The sequence below is a fragment of the Hoplias malabaricus genome, chromosome 1 (genome assembly GCF_029633855.1).
Source record: "Hoplias malabaricus isolate fHopMal1 chromosome 1, fHopMal1.hap1, whole genome shotgun sequence".
Classification (NCBI taxonomy): Eukaryota; Metazoa; Chordata; class Actinopteri; order Characiformes; family Erythrinidae; genus Hoplias; species Hoplias malabaricus.
Window position 1 is genome coordinate 48,087,898 of NC_089800.1, and position 22,319 is coordinate 48,110,216.

The following is a 22,319-nucleotide window of genomic DNA, read 5'->3' on the forward strand; positions in this document are numbered from 1 at the left end:
CGATGCACCACCAGTGTAAAAACATTTCTAGATTTATATAGTTAAAAAAAAATCTTGAACAATATTTATAGATTTTACAAATTCTCAATGCAGAGCAAGCCTAGGCTGTTAAGCCTTTATTGTGATTTGTTTGATCATATATCATCGTTGTCATATAAAAACATTTATCTTAATTTTTGTGAATTTTTACTTTACTACCTCATTTAAACACAGCAGCTGTCCTGCTACGACAGGGTTTTAGGGCCACTGCATTGAAAATAATAATAATAATAAGATTCCAAGAAGTCAGAATTCTGAGAATAACTTCAGAATAATTCACTGCACATATGGGGCAGACTCAACCATAGTGTAATTAAGAAATGTAGTGTGTTGCTGAAGTCACACAGGAATAAGTACTCGATCCTCTGCCACATCAGGACAAGATTGTGATTAGTATTTAAACCCTGAATTGGTGCAAAAATATGTTTATTCAGAAGAGGGCATGTAGTTTCACAGGATGCAATTAATGATCATGAAAATGATGGATCCAGAGTGAGTGGAACACCGGTGTGCCCACGAAACTCCATCCTGTTACAGCTTATGTACTTGTACAATAAATTAAATCTGTATGCATCGCAGTCAGGGATTGCACTGATGGGGATTAATCGTCATCTTGTGTGGATGCATTTAATAAATAATTCTGTTCACTTCACCGACTGCTTCTGTCACAACTCACTCTATAGCGCACAGACTGTGAGTCTGTCTGTCAACATATTAGAATAAATGATAAACCAAACCAGTGTTTGTCTAAATATTCTGACTTTATTCTTTGAATGGGCGGCACAGTGGTGCAGCAGGTAGTGTTGCAGTCACACAGCTCCTGGAATCTGGAGGTTGAGAGTTCGAGTCCTGCTCCGTGTGACTGTCTGTGAGGAGTTTGGTGTGTTCTCCCTGTGTTTGTGTGGCTTCCCCCGGATGCTCCGGTTTCCCCCCACAGTCCAAAGACACAAGTTGGTAGGTGGATTGCGACTCAAAAAGTGTCCGTAGGTGTGAGTGTGTGTTGCTCTGTGAAGGACTGGTGCCCCCCCCAATAAATATTCTCTGAATTATACTGGCCTTTTTTCCTTAGAATTATTCAGAGACTTTTCTCAAAATTATTCAGAGATTTTTCTCAGAATTCTGATTTTATTCTTTTTTTTTTTTTTTCCCAATGCCATGGCCCTAAAACTCTGTTTTTGTCTTTTGATGTTTTCATTTGTTGCTGTTGTTATTCCTGACATTATATCTTCAGGGACTTCTCCACTTGACAATTCATGAATAGCACATAACAGATTGAAAAGTGATCTATATATAAAAGCAAAGGCAAAAAGATTTACTGTGGCTTTCAAGCCATGTACATATGAGCAGTATAAATGGTTGTAAATTCTTCAAAGTATTTTTATTTGCTTACATTTCAAAAGAATGAACCCAAAAAAAGTCTGATTCTTATTGCTACAAAATTTTTGAGGAATGATGGGCAATTTATCAAGAGAGTTCATGTTTGTGCTCCATGGACTGAATGATGCAAAGACAAACAAACAAGTTTATTTTGCCTTTGGTCTCTTATTGTACTTTTTTACACTCTTTGCAAATTTTACACTTATTATTATAATTACTTTAGATAAAATGTTGCATGAGCCCATGTATCTATTTGTATGTAACTTGTATGTAAATGGAATATGTGGTGCTACTTCATTTTATCCAAAGATCCTTGCTGATCTTTTATCAGACTCAAACCTTATTTCATATACAGCATGTTTGGCACAGACATTTACAATTTACTGCTATGCTTTTTCTGAATTTACATGTCTAACCTTGATGGCTTATGACAGGTATATAGCAATTTGCAAGCCTTTGGAATATCATTCAATAATGACACATCAGATGATGCTAAAATTATTGCTTTTTACTTGGCTGTTCTCTCTGTTAGAGTCATCAATTGGTGCTGCTCTGACAATGCGACTGCCCTTATGTGGTAATGACATTGACAAGATTTACTGCTCTAACTGGGAGATTGTGAAGCTGGCTTGCACTGATGTGCTTTTGAACAATGTTTATGGCTACTTCTTAGTGTTTTCTCATGTTTCCCAGGCTGTGTTTATCATTATTTCATATTTTCGTATCATAAATGCTTCTTTGAAGTCCAAGACAGGGAGAGTTAAATTCATGCAGACATGTCTGCCCCATTTAATCACCCTTATAAACTTCACCATTTCCATATTGTTTGATGTAATGTATGCTCGCTATGGTAAAAGTCAGCAACTACAAGCTCTGCGCAACATTTTGGGAATGGAGTTTCTTATTGTGCCTCCTCTTCTAAACCCCCTCATATATGGAATAAAAATGGCCCAGATACGAAGTCGGTTTATGCAACTGTACAGCCACAAACATAAAGCGGTGCAACAAAACTGAGGCCAGTAGAATCTCAACAGAGTGTAAACAACATTCGTTCATTCATTGTCTATAATCATTAATCAATGTTCTATTGCATGAATGTAAATGACAGACTAATTTTTGTATCATTTAGCTCAGAAAAGCATGAAAAAATCCTGTGATTTGCCTGTTTCCTAAGCTGTAATGATTTGTATTACATAGGTAATGTCTCAATATTTGTTGTGTTTATATTATAACTGCAATTAGCTGCCATTAGCTGTGTTAATCTTTTTATGATATTACCACAAAAAATATTTAGTTAAAAAATTTACAGAATGTTGCACCAAAAAAGTGGAAAGTGGTAAGGCTGCTATAGCATTACAACACTAGCTGTGCTTGTAGAACACACACACACACACACACACACACATATATATATATATATATATATATATATATATATACTTTTTTTTTTTTTTTTTTTTTTTAAATGCCATCATATATCCAATAGTGAATAGTAAGATATGCATTTCATGGCATAGACTTACTCCAATACTTGAAAAGAAAACAAGAAATTTGTTTAATTAAAGGGGGATCAAAGTGGATGTAGGTAAGAGTTTATTCAGAGGGAGAGCTGAATTTGTGGTTGAGGCTTAGATAAAGGACAGAAGAGTAACAGGAATTGACAGATACAGAAATACTAGCAAGAACATACATCCTTAATGACTGAGGATCACAGAGGCTGAGGGGCTAACAGACCATGGAAGGCAGGGGCAGTCTAATTATCCATAACAGTAAAGGAATAAAGGGCACAACAAATGTACATGTAAGAAATTTTTTTACATAAACAAATAGTACCAATATTTTCAGTATGACATTGTAATAGTAGAAGGACAATTTCTCATGCTATATAGAACCCTTCTATAAAAAGGTGCTAAACAGAACCATCTATGGCACATTCTCCATCAGTGTGAAGAAACTTTTCACAATTCAAAGAGCACTTTAACCATGCAAAAGGTTCTTAAAGTGTTCAGGGTTCTATATAGAGCCATTTACTTCAATAAAGGACCCTTTTAGAATGAACATTTTTAGGAGTGTGTATTTTCCTATGCAGTGGGCATGACTAATTTAAACAAGCTGAATTCACACATTTTTAAACCTCAGATCTACATAACAGATCTTCCCCACACCGCTCCCAAAAAAACATTTTGCTGCTACTCATCTACTTCTATTGTTTTTCAGCATAGTAGATGCCAGTGTCTGTGGGTCAGAACAGAACTCAGCAACTCAAAAATATATTAAACGCATATTTTATAATTATAAGCTGTTCTGCAATGTGGTGATGTGTGCTACTACTGTTTATGTTCAAAAATATTTTTGCCAGGTTGACAAAAATTATTTTCTATTTATATATATATTGTAGTTAATGAAAAAAATAGAATATATTACAGATTTTAAGAGAAAAAATGTGCCTTAAAAATCTGATATTCACATCTGCGTTACAACTCTGTAAACTTCTTTATCAAGACATTCCTAGGATTAACATGATGAGCAGGAAACCCTTTCGGCTTGGTAATTTGTTCATAATATTCTTTAGGGAATTTGTCCCTCTTCATAAGCACCATAACAACATTTATCCTTTATATATAGGATGGTGAACATCAACTACAATTTCTCAACAATAACTATCTGCTGACTTGACATTGCAGATGGAAATATACAAATATTTGAAAAAGGCAAATCTTTACATTTTCACAAGATCCTTTGATTAATTTTGTGTGTGTGATGTTTTTAAAACTCTTGAAACTTGAATCATATTTTTGATCAATATGTCATGAGAAAACATGGAGAATTCTTCTGGAGAGTTCATGTTTGTGCTTCATGGACTAAATGACTCAAGGACAAACAAATACATTTACTTTGCTTTTGGCCTAGTTGTCTATATTGTAACAGTGATTGTAAATTTGACACTTATTATAATAATAATTGTGGAAAAAACTCTTCATGAACCCATGTATTTGTTTATATGTAATTTGCATGTAAATGGAATATGTGGTGCTTCTTATTTTTATCCCAAGATTCTTGCTGATCTTTTGTCAGACACACATGTTATCTCATATATAGGTTGTCTGTCACAAATCTTCTTGATTTTCTGGTATGCTTTCTGTGAATTTACATGTCTAACCATCATGGCATTTGACAGATATGTAGCCATTTGTAAACCTTTGGAATATCACTGCATTATGAACCAGCAAAAGGTGTTGAAATTGCTCATGTTTACATGGCTGTACTCATTAACACAGACCTCTATTGGGGCTGTGCTTACTGCACGACTTTCCTTATGTGGAAATGACATTGACAAGATTTTCTGCTCTAACTGGGAAGTTGTTAAACTTTCCTGCACAGATGTGACACCGAACAACATTTATGGATATGTCCTAACATTATCTCAGGTCTCCCAAGCTATATTTATTGTTATTTCATATATTCGCATCATTAGGGCTTCGTTGCGATCTAAGACAGAGCAAGTGAAATTCATGCAGACATGTCTGCCTCATTTAATCACTCTCATTAATTTCACCATGTCATTGGTATTTGATGTAATGTATGCTCGCTATGGGACAAGCCAAGGGCAACTTCTGCGTAACATTTTCGGAGTGGAGTTTCTTGTCGTGCCTCCTCTCCTAAATCCCATCATTTATGGAATGAAAATGACTCAGATACGGCGTCAGTTTGTTCAAATTTACAGCCGTAAACTGAAAGCAGAACAGAGCAGATAATAATACCAGTGGTACACATTTCTTTACCTGGGCATAGAGTATGTGCGTGAAATGATACAAATATACTTCAGATCAAAATTTTGCAGCAGCAGCAGCACAACATATCACTACAGTTAAATCAGTTTTTATTTCATGGATTGAGATTTTAGATATCAAATATATAACCTTTCATCTAGAAATACTGGCTTCAGTATGGCAAATGGTATTTGTGATTTTATGATTTGTGTGTTCTATGAATGTAGTTACATGAAATATGATATTTAAATATGAATAAATTTATTATTTTTGTTTTGGCAGAATAAAATTAAGTTGGATCTCTGATAAGCAAGCTGTTTTCATTGTTTATTTTATGCCTTAATAATAATTAACTTTGATAATCAGCAGTTTTAAATTAACTTAAGTTAAATAACTGCTGAAGTGTATAGTTGTGTAAATATATCATTTGAAGAACTACGAACAATTTTTTTTTCTTGCTTTATGACTATATTCTCTTTAACAAAAGAAAAATACTTTATTTACAAGAAGCTCACTTTTGATCAGAGGTTCCCATTTTTAAATTATTTGATATGTAAATAATCATAATTATTCCTCTAAGAAAAAATTATGATAGGACAATAGATAATAATAATGTTATCTATTCTACTCACCTAAGTACTATTTATTTTTATTTCCCTTATGTACGGTATGTGGTGTAAAATAAGTATAAGACTCTTTGTGAATCTACAGTTGGTTTTTATTTCACACATCAGCCTGCCTCACTAAGGAATAACATTAATAGATTAATACGTCTACATATCATATAATTTCGGTATTGTGCTCTGATGGAATGCCATTGCAAGTTCCTTGACCATAACTTTTCATCCTTCCCTGCTAAGACAAAATTATGTTCAATATGCATATTCAAGGCTGGAATTTGATAATTAGAAATTAAATTTAACATAACCTGAAAAATGCTAATAAATTATTATAAATAATGACTATATTTTGAAGTTTTCAGCAAGGGCTAAATTTATATCTAAATTCTCTAAATTGTGTATACAATAAATATAATATTTTTGACTGTTCATATGGCTTTAGATTCTTCTCATGTCTAAAAGATTGTTAATTCTTGAACCGTTTATTTACAAATACAGATTGCTAAAATAAGCAAGGTTAATTTATTACACAATTCCCTGGGTATCACTACAGCCACTTATCTATCTCCATATATCTGTAAGTAAGCGAGGTTTCCAGACCCAGAAAGTGTCTTGGTAAGGGACAGACAAGATCTTTTACAATTTACAGTCACTGACTTCCATTTGATTGTGCACATTGTGAATCGCTGAAGGACTACTGAACACAAGAGAGGGGCTCTTGTTGACTGTTGTATAGTTCAGGGGAATTGTACTTTTAAGACTTTTTGAAGGATTAACTCTCAACATTGTATTCAAATGTAGTGAGAATGCTACACAACTCTTCCAAGGAGTTCATGTTTGTGCTTCATGGACTGAATGACACACGAACGAACAAACATATTTACTTTGCATTTGGTCTTGTTTTCTATGTTGTTACATTGTTTGTAAATCTTACACTTGTTATTACAATAATTCTAGATAAAACACTTCATGAACCCATGTACCTGTTTATATGCAATTTGTTTGTAAATGGAATATGTGGCGCTTCTTCTTTTTATCCAAAGATTCTTGCTGATCTACTTTCAGACACAAATGTTATCTCATATGCAGCGTGTCTGGCACAAATATACATGATATACTGTTATATTTTTTGTGAATTCACATGTCTTACAGTCATGGCATTTGACAGATATGTGGCCATCTGTAATCCTTTGGAATATCATTACATTATGACCCACCAAAAAGTGGTGAATTTATTGGTTTTCATTTGGCTTTTTTCTGTACTAGAAATATCTGTTGCAACTGCTCTGACAGTGCAGCTTCCCTTATGTGGTAATGGCATAGACAAGCTCTATTGCTTTAACTGGGATGTTATTAAGCTTTCTTGCATAGATGTCACTGTACAACATGTATATGGCTATATTGTGATATTTTGTCATGCTTTCCAAGCTGCGTTTATTATTTTTTCATATTATCGCATCATCAGAGCATCTTTGAAGTCCAAGACAGAAAAGGTTAAATTCATGCAAACATGTCTGCCTCATTTAATTACTTTTATTAACTTCACCATCTCCCTATTAATTGACGTGTTGTGTGCTCGCTATGGCAGAGGTCCAGAACTCCAAGCTATGCGCAACATTTTGGGAATGGAGTTTCTTGTTGTGCCTCCTCTCCTAAACCCCATCATTTATGGGTTGAAAATGACTCTGATACGACGCCAATTAGTGAAGATGTACAGTCAAAAACTTAAAGTTGTCCAACACAGCTGAAGTCAGTTCAATAATTACCCATTTTAATACAGGCCCTTTCCTCAGTGAGAGAGAACCAAAGAACCTTAAAATGAGTTTCTTCATAAATGATATAGCACAATTCTCTTTACAACCAGAAAATATATGTACAGGTTACCACTGATATATAGTAGTTTCTTTGAGAGATCATAATTAAAAATTTACATCTGACATATGTTACAGGGATGAAAGTATAAACATCAATATCAGGGTTATATGCATTGTGTCATTGTGATACTGCATTGCAACTCTGTACAAAATACACTGCTGGAAATGTTAGTGCCTGGTGGAGAGCAACCATTTTATGAATTATATGCATTATATAATGCATTATTTAAACACTTTTACCAAGCCTTTACTTCTGTTGCCTCACAGTTCAGGTTGTAATTTCAAATTTTAATTTTGTCATGAATTTCAGGAAGTACATAAAATCATGGGCAGTGTACAATTACATCCTTAATAATCTAAAGCTAAAACGTCTAAAGGAAAATGCATACTAGTCTGTTGGCTGCATTAAAATGTCAGATAAATTCAACAGTGAAAAGTCCAAAAGACAAGTCCAACAGTGAAATTAAAAGGGTGATATTTTAATATTTTAACCTCTTGATTGTTTATTTAAAATGAGGGTGAAATAAAGACCATCTAAAATAACTTTAAATGTATTTTATAATTTTTTTACAGCTGTGTAAAGTTAGGGCTGTTAAAAATATTATGATTAACAATACGTAACTTTGGGTCAGCCCATCTTCAATAAGTTTGGGTCCAGAAAAGTTGGTGGTGGTTTCTTCTTTTCATTGTAGCGGAAATAGTTATGCACACGTTGCGGCGGGATAAACACTAGATATATATATTTATTGGCGCATAACGTGGGACTTAACAAAATTAATTAAATACTTAATTATTAATCAAATAATAATGAACCATCATTGACTCTGATATGTAGTATTTATGTCACCGCAATGTGTGCATATCTATTTCCACTACAGCATGATAAATCTCTATCTCTCTATCTATCTTTATGACACCCAACTAAAAGGGCTCTGAACATAATCTTGATCAGAAGTTATGATTCCTGTGCAGGAAATCGCATACCAATAAATTAAGCACAAGCCTTGTGCTTCAGTGATAAGAGTGGCCTGTGTAAGCAACACTAGCCTAACAACTGGTTTATAACTTAATTGCCTTGAATTTGTAAAATAACGTGAATAGTGAACTCGCTCTAAAGCAGTCCAAATAAAAAGGTCCCTGTTCTTTTAAAACTGGCAGTGGTGTGTCTTGCTCCTTCAGTGTCCAAACTGAAATGTATCCATTAAACCCAAACCAGTCAACCTAACTCAGGGGGAGGGGTTAAGTAATTAAAAGTGTCACCACTGACCCAGCCCTGGAAACACCAGGAGCCCTGTGGCTGACTTGTGCTATTGAAACTGAGATCAATTTATGCTGCCCCCTTTCGCATGATTTGCGCTTCTGCATTTAAAGTTTCTTGTATGACTTATGCTATTGCAACTGAAGTCAAATTATGGTTCCCCCTTTCGCATAACTTGTGCTACTGCATTTAAAGTTTCTCTGGTGCACCCTTGTGTATGACTTCTGTAAGTGCAAGTTGATTAAAAGCAATTGTCTTTGATATGGTATACTAAAAATGTAAATTGCATGTAAATTGTAAAGTTATTTTTGATGTACTGTTTCTGTAAGCAGAAGTAACCAATTACTGATTATAAAATCTATATTGGTTGAGGTGAAATAAAATAAAACTGCATATCTAATTAAACATTAATTAGCATTAAATCTGACACACAACCCAGTCATCAAGCATCAGTGGTAAGACCCCCTGACTGAGGTGTATTTGTAATAAGCAAGCTCAACAGGAGCCACGGTGTCAGAATATACAGCCATGATTCACGGCGCTGAGCCCTCTCACGTGGCAAATTTGATGTCGCAGTTAATGGTCCTCCACCAAATGGAGGAACCTAAAGGCGAGACCTTAAGAAAGGTACCCAGCCAAATTGCTACACGTAAACGTAAACACACTCTTCAGGATATAGAATTATAGGCAGTGAATACACAAATGATGAGACCAAAAATGGAGAACATCAAAAATGCTCGCAAAGAGCCTGATCCGTTAATAGCACTGCAAGCAAAAGCAACAGCAGAACTTGCTGCAGTCAAAGACGAACTCATATTTTCTCAGCACCTGCAGTCAGAGACAGAAAGCAAGCTAAACTTTGCTAAAGCAGAGCTAGAGGAGGTACCCTCACAGCCATTTAGCAACCAACAGAGAACTACTCACATTCATAGGGAGCTGCAAAGGTATTCCTGAGTCACCTTTCCAAGCACCAACAGCCCCTCCACCACTGGAGGCTAACAGAGTCCTCCCAAACACAGCTGAACATAGGTTCTCTCAGTTTAGCTATGTGCCCCTAGCACAGTCCCTCCTACAGGGACCTGGACAGAATTGTGCGCCACATAACGCATTTCGAGCCAAAGCCAGATGACTCAAATGAAATCTATTCATACCTAAAAGATATATATTTCTTTTTGCAAAGGTTCCCCAGAGCCAAAGTAGATGACAGAATCTACCTGATCAGAATGACATCCAGCAGGGAAGTCAGCAGTTTCATTGAACAGCAATCTAACTATGTCAGGAAACAATATGATGTGCTCTGTGACGCTTTGGAGAAGAAGTTCTCCAATCAGTTGTTACAGGCAGGACTGATGACAACACTGCAAGTTAATCAACAAAGGCAGCAGTCACCCCATCAGTTCTATCACCACCTTAGACAAGCTTATTTTGGGCCCCGAAATGAAACAGGAATGGAAGAAGAGATGAATTTCATAACACATTTTGTCCTAAATCTCCATCCCAACACTAGTTATTATCTAGGGGTTGCAGCATGTCCACGCATCTTGTCTAGTAAACAGCTGCGTGACTTAGCACTCAGAGGCTTTTTAAAAACCAGCAAACTTTAAACCAACAGTCAGAAATGCCCCAAAAATTTAGCCGTTATACTCAGCCTTCCCCCATGGAGCTAGACAAAGCCACTAGGGCTGAATCAGGGTATCCAAAACCCGATCCATCTCACTGGCTTAGAGAAAATCAAGAGAATAATAAGCCTTTGCGAGTACTCCTCACTCCAGTCCTCACTGGTCAGGTGAAACCCAACATCACTCAAACACCTATGTTAATCAGTTAATGTCAGGGCACCCTCAGAATAAATTCCAAGCCTGTAGGCATGAGAATCCAGTACCCAAAGAAAATATGGTGGACCACGGGTGTCCCCAAAACTCGCACACACGTGATGAAACCCTAGACAAAAGCCCCTGTCCTAACATGACTAACGAGAACAGGGATGAGGGACTGGCACCAGTGTGAAAGCCCAGATGATGCGAATAAGTCTGGAATTAGCACAGAAATTCCAGTAACCACCGAACAGGTTTTTTTGCACCTGTGTAAAGACGAGCGTCAGACAGCTGACCTCTTCTCAGACACCTCAGGTGAAACTGAGCATGTGCCCAGGGACCACTGCAATTCAGTGCAATTCATCTGACCAATTTAATCAGGGGGGTGAAAATCAGACTCCTCTTAATGTCTTGGTTGTTCAAGGTGATCTACCTGCACCACAATTCCTGGCCCATTTAAAAGAAAAGGGGGGTGTCACGCTCTTTGATGAAGTGTGGGCTGCAGCACACCATGCCCCACAGAGATTGCAGTTACAAAACTGTTCCTCCAAATTGTGCCTTATTCATACACTGGTATCGAAATGAACTCAGTGGCAAGAGTGCTCATAACTATAGGACCCATAATTCTGGTTCACCCTGTATATGTGTCTTCTATTGAAAACATTCCTTTCCTTATTGGCAAGGACCTGCTCAACAGGCTTGAGCCATTGATTGACTTCAAGTGTTTGAAGATCTTAGCCCAGGTTCACAAATCCCTGCCCATCTCACACTCACATCACCTTGAAGCTCAGTTCTGTCATCTAAACACCAGGCCCACAGAGAATATCAACACCTTTCACGCTCCAACAGTGACAAAGGATGCCATGAGCCAGAGAATCTCAGCTCATGATAAACAAATAACTGTCCAAACAATAACAGTTGTTTTTCCTAACACCCATTTGGATCCCAAATGGCCTCTGGAAAGAGACAAATTAAAAGACCTGACAAACCAGGGTAACCACAAAAACATCCAAAGTGATTTTGATCTCATTCAATTCCCAAGGGCTGAACGAACCAACCAAGGGTGGAAAATAGCAAAAAGGGGATGCAAAAAATGGTTATGACCAAAATGTGTTCCGTGAAAGGCTGAAAAGGGGGGACAAGTTGCAAAAGTACAACTCTGTTAAGCTGGCCTAAAAGTTCATGAAAAGTGAGAAACAAGCTCATAAGCTCCTGCCACATGTGTCAGACCCACACAGGGTCTTAAATCTTTCCCCCACCATTCATCCTTTATCCAGGAATGTGAATAAAGATCAGCAAAGTGCTGACTTCAAATGGGTTCATCACAGCCAGATGGAACCTCATGTAGCGGAGTGACCGTATTCGAGCTGGTTGTGCTTAATAGTGATTATAACTTATAATTATTATTATTATTATTATTATTACTGACTTAAATGACAAAAATATTAACAATTAATTAGAGAGGGAATACTGTCACCGCTACGTGAGTTCTTCAGGATTTTCAGACTCTTAATGAACAAACTCCACACCCTATTATTTCAAATAATGGAAATACTTTATTAAAAGGAAAGATGATAGTTTGATAAACATAGCACAATCATCAAAATCTCATGGAATCAACGCAGGTGAAACCGGTTCGAATTTAGTTAGAGATTTAATTCGTTCTCAGCTCTGGAAATGAGGAATTCAGCTTACTTTTCTATGATTCAACCACTCGATGGGTACAGCGGCACTTTTGAGGTGATAGGAGAGAGGTCCATCTTGGTTCCCACGGTTCTTTCGTGGGAGCGTAGGCTTTGTCACTTGCGAGGCAGGCCGCTTCGGGTGCACTCAGTGCGTGGTGACGTCGGTGGACAGATTTCCTCTGGCTCACTGTCCTGAGTGGGATGTTCCCTCCAAAAGGGGGTGTCAGAATAAAAGTTTGCTGTGTTTCACCTGCTTTGATCAGTCGTAAAATTAAACTTGGATTGGGCTACAAACACGAACACAAATAAAACAATGAAAAGATTACTGACAAGTACTCGACGTTACTCTGTAGTTTCTGTATCGCACTGCTAACTGACACAAGGTATCTCTTTGATGTTGTGTGAAGTCCTTTTCTTAAAGTGTTTTGTTTAGAGTCGTCTTGTCGGCATAGAGAGAAGACAAAAGAATGGAAAGAGCGTACGAGAGCCGTACGAGAAAAGACGCCGAAATGAAGAGATCAGAAGTTAGAACCGAGAGAGAGCGGAAGCGAGAGAGCCCCCTTTTCAGATGTGGCGTGGTCACGCCCATTTGGGAGGTTTCTTTTCTCTGATTGGATCCTGGGCCTGAGGTTCAAGTGACTTTCTTCACGTTTCAGGGAGTAGAGAGAAATCACATTTTTGGCTAATACAAAATAATGGATAAAATAATAATGATATATATATATATATATATAATAATATATATATATATATAATTATATATATAATATAATAATAATAATAATAATAATAATAATAATAATAATGATTGAAACAGTAATACACATCACCTCATTAGTTAGTAGACATTCACCTGAGAATAACAGAGGGTAACATTAATACACATTGCATAAAACATGTTTATACACAGTGGCCCCGATGTCCACTTGGGGGCACTGTTGGTCCATGCTGTTTGTCTGGTTTGAACTAGGGTTGCGAGAGGTCAGCACAAGGTCAGTTCTGGGCCATCTGTTGATTTTGTAGAAGATAAGCAGTCATCTCGGCGCCAGTGGTAATAAAACTGGGTTCTTTAATCCTGGTCTCCAAGGCTCTGATTGATCTCCTGGGCTTAAAAAAAGTCATAAACTTGGGGTTTCTGCTTTTACTGTCCAGAAGAAGAAGGAGGAGTAGTCATCTGGCGTCCTGGGGTCACTGAAGGGTGTTCTGCTTAGTCTTTGTTTGTAGACATATGTGTGTGTGTGAGTTTGTGTGTGTGTGTGTATGTAAGGGTGTGCAGAGTCTTTCAACACACACATTCTGTGGAATGTGGGTTCTGTCCCAAAATTTATCATCAGAGTGGAGAGTCTTAAATTTTCATTTCTTGATCTGGTCCATACTCCACTACACTCACCAAATTCCCAAGGGACTTGTAGGGAACAACAACACCCTTGTTAAGTCATAAAGAGCAGCAGACACCCAGAATATCTTTAATGGTATCAATCATCATCTTACACAACCAAGGTTCAATGCCGAACAGGCTTATGTCCACTAGTCATGTTAAATCAGTGTTCTTAGTAGTTAGCTCAAATATAGAGGAACACTCTATCCAGTAATTATCACTAAGGCAAGGAATTTTGAAAGTATTTGCATGGGTAACTACCCCTGAACATTTCCTTTGATAATTTTTCCTATCTAACAGACACTTTTAACTTAAGGTGAACGCAAATACCCTCTTACATATTATACCAAGTCCAATGAAGGATTACTCCCATATTAAATGATCCCAGAAAAGTATCAACCCTGAGTGTATGAATGAATGATTCCACTGACCTTGCTGTTCACATTCATCTCTGCATTATCAGCCCACTGTGTCTAGAAAGAAAGTGTGGTCTGAAAAGGGGGATATGTAGTGTGATATAATGAATGTGTATTAATTTCTAATAAGAAATTTGACTTTCTGAGATTTGATTTGAATACAGACTTTAGCTGATTTTCAGAGACATCCTCTCCTTACACAAGTCCGATGGAGTGTGAGATTACCCAGAGCAGAGTTATAAAATCTCACTCCAGGACAGTTTATGACCCAAGGCCACACAGGGTCAAGAGAGGAATCTTTTGGGAGACACTCCCGAGGATCAGTTTATGCTCTGTGTAAAACTCTTAATTAAGAACTTCTCAAACTATAGAATTAAACCTTAATTTCCATTGGTTAAAACAGTTTGAAGTTACATGTGTTTACCCTTGAGTAAAATTAATTCCATTTGGACAATCAAAATGGGTGGAATTAATTTACATGTGTTCAAAATCACTTTTTATATGAACTTTTGTAGAACCAAGGTAGCCACATACTCTGTGTGTTATTTGGTTAAGAATTATGTAAAACATGGTTTATTTTAATGATATTGCTTTGAGTTAACATATAATCTTTTATATTGCAAAAGTATGATTCAAAATCTTAGGATGGTCATTCAACAGGAATTGTCTTTGTCTTGTCAAGTGTCATAAATTTTATGTGATGTCAATACCAAGGTGCAGGGAACAGCCAATCAGGAGCAAGAGACGCTCCATCCTCAATCTCTGAGGACCAATGAGGTATTCAAGGCGGGTTTTCTAAACTCTGGTTAAAAACCCAGTGGCGCCAAATGACACTGGCTCTTTTTCACACCCCTTCGCTTCACTTCACATTTTTTCTCTTTTTAAGCCTTTTTTCAAGGCTAAAGAGAGAAATGAATCAGGTTTTGAAATGACTCTCCAGCCCTCTGCAGGCGTCAGACTGTCTTATGGCTCTCTTAAATAGTCTTGGGCCCCTCAAGCATGGTCCAGATAGAACCAAAGCTCTATTTTAATTCTATCTCTAGTAGAAAACTATAGTAAAAAGAGCTGTAGTTATTCTAGCAACAAGTCAATGCCACATGAAGGAGACCTCAGACCTCTGACCCTCAAAGTGATGACAAAAGCTTCCGGACCAGCGACAAAGAAGGTCACACGCACCCTCAGAATGACCTGCTGAGAAAAAGGCCCAGGAGAGACCAGCATGGACGTGTCTCTCACAAGGTGGCAGATCAGCGATGACGGAGAATTCCCAAAGAGAACTTCAGAAGGTCACCAGCTCAGATGGACTGGTCGCTGTGTCTCTGAAAAGGGGGAGAAAAGGAACGCCCGCATCTGCAGTGCTCCAGGAAGCCGCGCTGGAAAGCACCGCGTGTCAGTGACATGCTCCCAGCAACCTCCAGTCCAGGAGGTCATCTCCAGGGAAAAGTAAGGTCACATTCATTAATAATAATTAATTCCAGCTAATTCTGCTGTATGATATGTGAAGATGGCCTACTTGTCCAAGATAAATTGGACAGGTAAAGACAATACATATTATTTAATGACTCCCAAACATGGAGCTTAACAAAATGAATTAAATAATTAATTATTAATCAAATAATAATTAATTATCATTGACTCTGATATGTAGTATTTATGTCACTGCAATGTGTGCATATCTATTTCCACTACAGCATGATAAATCTCTATCTCTCTATCTATCTGACACAGAGAAGAAGTGTTTACTACTCTCAGATCTGATCTGAGATTTCTTGCCCATTCACAACCTCTATAATCCAGCTTCCAGCAGTTGTGTGTGTTATCTATCTATCTATCTGATAGACATAGAGAAGAACAAGAAGAGGATTGAGAGGTAAATAGACTGTGTATTAGTTGTGATATTTAATATGTATTTCAGCATGAGTAAAATATAATCTAACTTCTGAGTTAGTGAATTATGGGAGGTAGTGGTGATTAAAGAAGTGGTTCATTTGCACTGAATAAAAAACAATAAAGCTTTCAAATTCATCATGTTAACGTTGACAGCACAAGTAAAACCCATTTGCACAGGGTCTACAACATGAATATAGACATTTTATGTTGTATTCAATATCCATCCATCCATTATCTGTAACCGCTTATCCAATTTAGGGTCGCGGGGGGTCCAGAGCCTACCTGGAAACATCGGGCGCAAGGCGGGAATACACCCTGGAGGGGGCGCCAGTCCTTCACAGGGCAACACAGACACACACACACACATTCACACCTACAGACACTTTCGAGTCGCCAATCCACCTGCAACGTGTGTTTTTGGACTGTGGGAGGAAACCGGAGCACCCGGAGGAAACCCACGCGGACACGGGGAGAACACACCAACTCCTCACAGACAGTCACCCGGAGCTGGAATCGAACCCACAACCTCCAGGCCCCTGGAGCTGTGTGACTGCGACACTACCTGCTGTGCCACCGTGCCGCCCCTGTATTCAATATGATATGTTAAATATAGGTTTCTTAATTTGAAATGATGTATGCAGGATGTGGAAACAGGATGACACCAAACTATGGTGGCCAGCAGGGTCAGATCAGAACAACATTTACAAATCATGCTACATCTTAGAAGCAGCATTACTGGAGGGAATACTCACATTGGTTATGACTGGTTTGAGGGGGAGCAGGGAGTGGGAGCTTCCCACGTAGAGAAAACGGATGATCAGACTTAAGATCGAGCCGATACAGTTCGTAAATGAATGCTGCGATTGGCCCTGATAACAATTTTGAGATCAGATCAAAACTGTGGACATTTAGCAGCATTCATATTGTTGATTAATATGTCATGACAAAACATGGAGAATTCTTCTGGAGAGTTCATGTTTGTGCTTCATGGACTAAATGACACAAGGACAAACAAATACATTTACTTTGCTTTTGGCCTAGTTGTATATATTGTAACAATGATTGTAAATTTGACACTTGTTATAATAATAATTGTGGAAAAAAACTCTTCACGAACCCATGTATTTGTTTATATGTAATTTGCATGTAAAGGGCATATGTGGTGCTTCTTATTTTTATCCCAAGATTCTTGCTGATCTTTTGTCAGACACACGTTATCTCATATATAGGTTGTCTGTCACAAATCTTCCTGATTATTGGGTATGCTTTCTGTGAATTTACATGTCTAACCATCATGGCATTTGACAGATATGTAGCCATTTGTAAACCTTTGGAATATCACTGCATTATGAACCAACCAAATGTGTTGAAATTGCTCATGTTTACATGGCTATACTCATTAACACAGACCTCTATTGGGGTTGTGCTTACTGCACGACTCTCCTTATGTGGAAATGACATTGACAAGATTTTCTGCTCTAACTGGGAAGTTGTTAAGGTTTCCTGCACAGATGTGACACCGAACAACATTTATGGATATGTCCAAACATTATCTCAGGTCTCCCAAGGTATATTCATTGTTATTTCATAGAAACCGGATTCCAAAAAAGTTGGGACACTAAACAAATTGTGAATAAAAACTGAATGCAATGATGTGGAGAAGGCAAATGTCAATATTTTATTCGTAATAGAACATAGATGACAGATCAAAAGTTTAATCTGAGTAAATGTAACATTTTAAAAGAAAAATATGTTGATTCAAAATTTCACAGTGTCAACAAATCCCAAAAAAGTTGGGACAAGTTCCAATAAGTGGCTGGAAAAAGGAAATTGAGCGTATAACAAACAGCTGGAAGACCAATTAACACTAATTGGGTCAATTGACAACATGATTTGGTATAAAAAGAGCTTCTCAGATTTCAGTGTCTGTCTGAAGCCAAGATGGTAAGAAGATCACCAATTCCACCATTGTTGCGCAGAATGATAGTGCAGCAATACCAGAATGGTGTTACCCAGCGTAAAATAGCAAAGACTTTTAAGTTATCATCATCAACCATGCATAACATCATCAAAAGATTCAGAGAATCAGGATCAATTGCTGTGCGTAAAGGGTCAAGGCCATAAACTCTACTGGATGCTCTTGATCTCTGGGCACCTCAAACAGGAATGGCACTGTCAAGGAAATACAGAATGGGCTCAGGAATACTTCCAGAAAGCATTGTCAGTGAACACAATCCACAGTACCATCCACCGTTGCCAGCTGAAACTCTACAGTGCAAAGAGGAAGCCATTTCTAAGCAAGCTCCACAAGCTCAGACGTTTGCACTGGGCCAGGGGTCTTTTAAAATTGAGTCCGGCAAAATGGAAGACTGTTCTGTTGTCAGATGAGTCATGATTTGAAGTTCTTTATAGAAAAATGGGATGCCATGTCATCTGGACCAGAGAGGACAAGGATTACCCAAGTTGTTATCAATGCTCCGTTCAGAAGCCTGCATCACTGATGGTATGGGGTTGCATGAGTGCTTGTGGCATGGGCAGCTTGCATGTCTGGAAAGGCACCATTAATGCAGAGAACTATGTTCAGGTTCTAGAACAACATATGCTCCCATGTAGACATCATCTCTTTCAGGGAAGACCCTGCATTTTTCAACAAGATAATGCCAGACTACATTCTGCAGCAATCACAACATCATGGCTAGGTAGGAGAAGGATCCGGGTACTGAAATGGCCAGCCTGCAGTCCAGATCTTTCATCTATAGAGAACATTTGGCGCATCATAAAGAGGAAGGTGTGACAAAGAAGGCCCAAGTCAACTGAACAGTTAGAGGCCTGTATTAGACATGAATGGGAGAGCATTCCTATTTCTAAACTTGAGAAACTGGTCTCGTCTGTCCCCAGACGTCTGTTGAGTGTTGTAAGAAGAAGGGGGGATGCCACACAGTGGTAAAAAATGGCCTTGTCCCAACTTTTTTGGGATTTGTTGACGTCATGAAATTTTGAAACAACATATTTTTCCATTAAAATTACACATTCTCTCAGTTTAAACTTTTGATCTGTGATTTGTGTTCTGTTCTGAATAAAATATTAGATCTTGGCACCTCCACATCATTGCATTCAGTTTTTATTCACAATTTGTTTAGTGTCCCACTTTTTTGGAATCCGGTTTGTATATTCGCATCATTAGGGCTTCATTGCGATCTAAGACAGAGCAAGTGAAATTCATGCAGACATGTCTGCCTCATTTAATCACTCCCATTAATTTCACCATGTCATTTGTATTTGATATAATGTATGCTCGCTATGGGGCAAGCCAAGGGCAACAACTTGTGTCGTGCCTCCTCTCCTAAATCCCATCATTTATGGAATGAAAATGACTTAGATACGGCGTCAGTTTGTTCACATTTACAGCCATAAACTGAAAGCAGAACAGAGCAGATATTAATACCAGTGGTACACGTTTCTTTACCTGGGCATACCGTATGTGAGTGAAATGATACAAATATACTTCAGATCAGAATTTTGTTTTGGATAAAATATTAATTGAATCACTGATGAGCAAGTTGTTGATGCCATCAGAGTTTGTTTTATGCCTTAAATATAATTTATTTTGATAATCCGAAGATTTCAATTTCCGTTACTGAAGTTAAGTTTAATTAATCGATGAAGTGTACAGTTGTCTAAATATAGCATTTAAAGTACTATAAACAAAAGTTGATTGTAAAACATTTGCTTTATGACTATATTCTCTTTGACATACAAAATGTCCTCACTTATAAGAAGCTGACTTTTAACCAGAGGTTCCAATTTATAATTATACTTCTAAGAAAAAAAAATCATAGAACAATAATAACAGACTGTTATCTATTCTCCTCATCAATGTACTAACATTTAAAAAATTATTTCCCTGCTGTACAGTATATGGTGTAAAACGTTTTATTTGGTAGGATTTGTTTTCACACATCTGTAATAACATTAATAGATTAATATGTCTACATGTCAAAAAATTTCAGTACTGTGCTCTGACAGAATGCCATTCCAAGTTCCTTAACCATAACTTTTCATCCCTCCCTGCTATGAGGAAATTATGTTCAATATTCATATTCAAGGCTGGGAATGTAATAATTAGAGATTAAATTTTGCATAACCTGAAATATGCTAATAAAAATGACTATATGTTGAGGTTTTCAGCAAGGGCTAAATTTATATCTAAACTCTCTAAATTGTGTATACAATAAATATAATATTTTTGACTGTTCATATGGCTTTAGAATCTTCTCATGTCTAAAAGATTGTTCATTCTTGAACAGTTTATTTACAAATACAGGTTGCTAAAATAAGCAAGGTTAATTTATTACACAGTTCCCCGGGCATCACTACAGCCACTTATCTATCTCCATAAATCTGTAAGTAAGCGAGGTTTCCAGACCCAGAAAGTGTCTTGGTAAGAGACGGACAACACTGTTTACAATTTACAGTCACTGACTCCCATTTGATTGTGCACATTGTGAATTGCTGAAGGACTACTGAACACAAGAGGGGGGCTCTTGTTTACTGTTGTATAGTTCAGGGGAATTGTACTTTTAAGACATTTTGAAGGATTAACTCTCAACATTTTATTCAAATATAGTGAGAATGCTAGACAATTCTTCCAAGGAGTTCATGTTTGTGCTTCATGGACTGAATGACACACGAATGAATAAAACATATTTACTTTGCATTTGGTCTTGTTTTCTATGTTGTTACATTGTTTGTAAATCTTACACTTGTTATTACAATAATTCTAGATAAAACACTTCATGAACCCATGTACCTGTTTATATGCAATTTGTTTGTAAATGGAATATGTGGCGCTTCTTCTTTTTATCCAAAGATTCTTGCTGATCTACTTTCAGACATATGCAGGGTGTCTGGCACAAATATACATGATATACTGTTATATTTTTGTGAATTCACATGTCTTACAGTCATGGCATTTGACAGATATGTGGCCATTTGTAATCCTTTGGAATATCATTACATTATGTAATGTAAAAAGTGGTGAATTTATTGGTTTTCATTTGGCTTGTTTCTGTACTAGAAATATCTGTTGCAACTGCTCTGACAGTGCAGCTTCCCTTATGTGGTAATGACAGACAAGATCTATTGCTTTAACTGGGATGTTATTAAGCTTTCTTGCATAGATGTCACTGTACAACATGTATATGGCTATATTGTGATATTTTGTCATGCTTTCCAAGCTGTGTTTATTATTTTTTCATATTATAGTATCATCAGAGCATCTTTGAAGTCCAAGACACAAAAGGTTAAATTCTCGCAAACATGTCTGCCTCATTTAATTACCTTTATTAAATTCACCATCTCCCTATTAATTGACGTGTTGTGTGCTCGCTATGGCAGAGGTCCAGAACTCCAAGCTATGCGCAACATTTCGGGAATGGAGTTTCTTGTTGTGCCTCCTCTCCTAAACCCCATCATTTATGGGTTGAAAATGACCCTGATACGACGCCAATTAGTGAATATCATTCATTCATTCATTCATTATCTGTAACCGCTTATTCAATTCAGGGTCGCGGGGGTCCAGAGCCTACCTGGAACCATTGGGCGCAAGGCGGGAATACACGCTGGAGGGGGCCAATTAGTGAATATGTACAGTCAAAGAGTTAAAGTGGTCCAACACAGCTGAAGTCAGTTCAATAATTACCCATTTTAATACAGGCCCTTTCCTCAGTGAGAGAGAAACAAAGAACCTTAAAATGAGTTTCTTCATAAATGATATAGCACAATTCTCTTTACAACCAGAAAATATATGTACAGGTTACCACTGATATATAGTAGTTTCTTTGAGAGATCATAATTAAAGATTTACATCTGACATGTGTTACAGGGATGAAAGTATAAACATCAATTTCAGGGTTATATGCATTGTGTCATTGTGATACTGCATTACAAAATACACTGCTGGAAATGTTAGTGCCTGGTGGAGAGCAACCATTTTATGAATTATATGCATTATATAATGCATTATTTAAACACTTTTACCAAGCCTTTACTTCTGTTGCCTCACAGTTCAGGTTGTAATTTCAAATTTTAATTTTGTCATGAATTTCAGGAAGTACATAAAATCATGGGCAGTGTACAATTACATCCTTAATAATCTAAAGCTAAAACGTCTAAAGGAAAATGCATACTAGTCTGTTG

At 37.2% G+C, this 22,319-nt stretch overlaps 4 protein-coding genes and 1 pseudogene across 4 annotated transcripts; all 5 read left to right on the forward strand.

Annotated features, from left to right (window-relative positions):
* The first annotated feature begins 1,488 nt into the window (after nt 1-1,488).
* LOC136664755 (olfactory receptor 2G3-like) lies at nt 1,489-2,430 on the forward strand. The gene has a single exon (XM_066642146.1). The coding sequence runs from the start codon at nt 1,489-1,491 to the stop codon at nt 2,428-2,430; it is 942 nt and encodes a 313-aa protein (XP_066498243.1).
* Nucleotides 2,431-4,235: 1,805 nt separating this feature from the next.
* LOC136669843 (olfactory receptor 1-like) lies at nt 4,236-5,171 on the forward strand. Its single transcript, XM_066646841.1, has one exon. The coding sequence runs from the start codon at nt 4,236-4,238 to the stop codon at nt 5,169-5,171; it is 936 nt and encodes a 311-aa protein (XP_066502938.1).
* A 1,441-nt stretch (nt 5,172-6,612) lies between these two features.
* Nucleotides 6,613-7,554, forward strand: LOC136666523 (olfactory receptor 4E1-like). The gene has a single exon (XM_066644765.1). It carries the CDS (start codon nt 6,613-6,615, stop codon nt 7,552-7,554), a length of 942 nt encoding a protein of 313 aa, XP_066500862.1.
* A 9,517-nt stretch (nt 7,555-17,071) lies between these two features.
* On the forward strand, nt 17,072-19,468 carry LOC136669999 (olfactory receptor 4K5-like). Its single transcript, XM_066646855.1, is given in 4 exon segments — nt 17,072-17,212; nt 17,214-17,329; nt 17,331-17,708; nt 19,288-19,468. Coding segments are annotated over 4 exon segments (816 nt in total).
* Nucleotides 19,469-20,753: 1,285 nt separating this feature from the next.
* Nucleotides 20,754-21,669, forward strand: LOC136670156 (olfactory receptor 4E1-like; annotated as a pseudogene).
* Nucleotides 21,670-22,319: the final 650 nt, after the last annotated feature.

Coding starts and splice junctions, on each gene's coding strand:
- LOC136669843 (XM_066646841.1), top strand. CDS start 4,236: ATGGAGAATTCTTCTGGAGAGTTCATGTTTGTGCTTCATGGACTAAAT.
- LOC136666523 (XM_066644765.1), top strand. CDS start 6,613: ATGCTACACAACTCTTCCAAGGAGTTCATGTTTGTGCTTCATGGACTG.
- LOC136664755 (XM_066642146.1), top strand. CDS start 1,489: ATGATGGGCAATTTATCAAGAGAGTTCATGTTTGTGCTCCATGGACTG.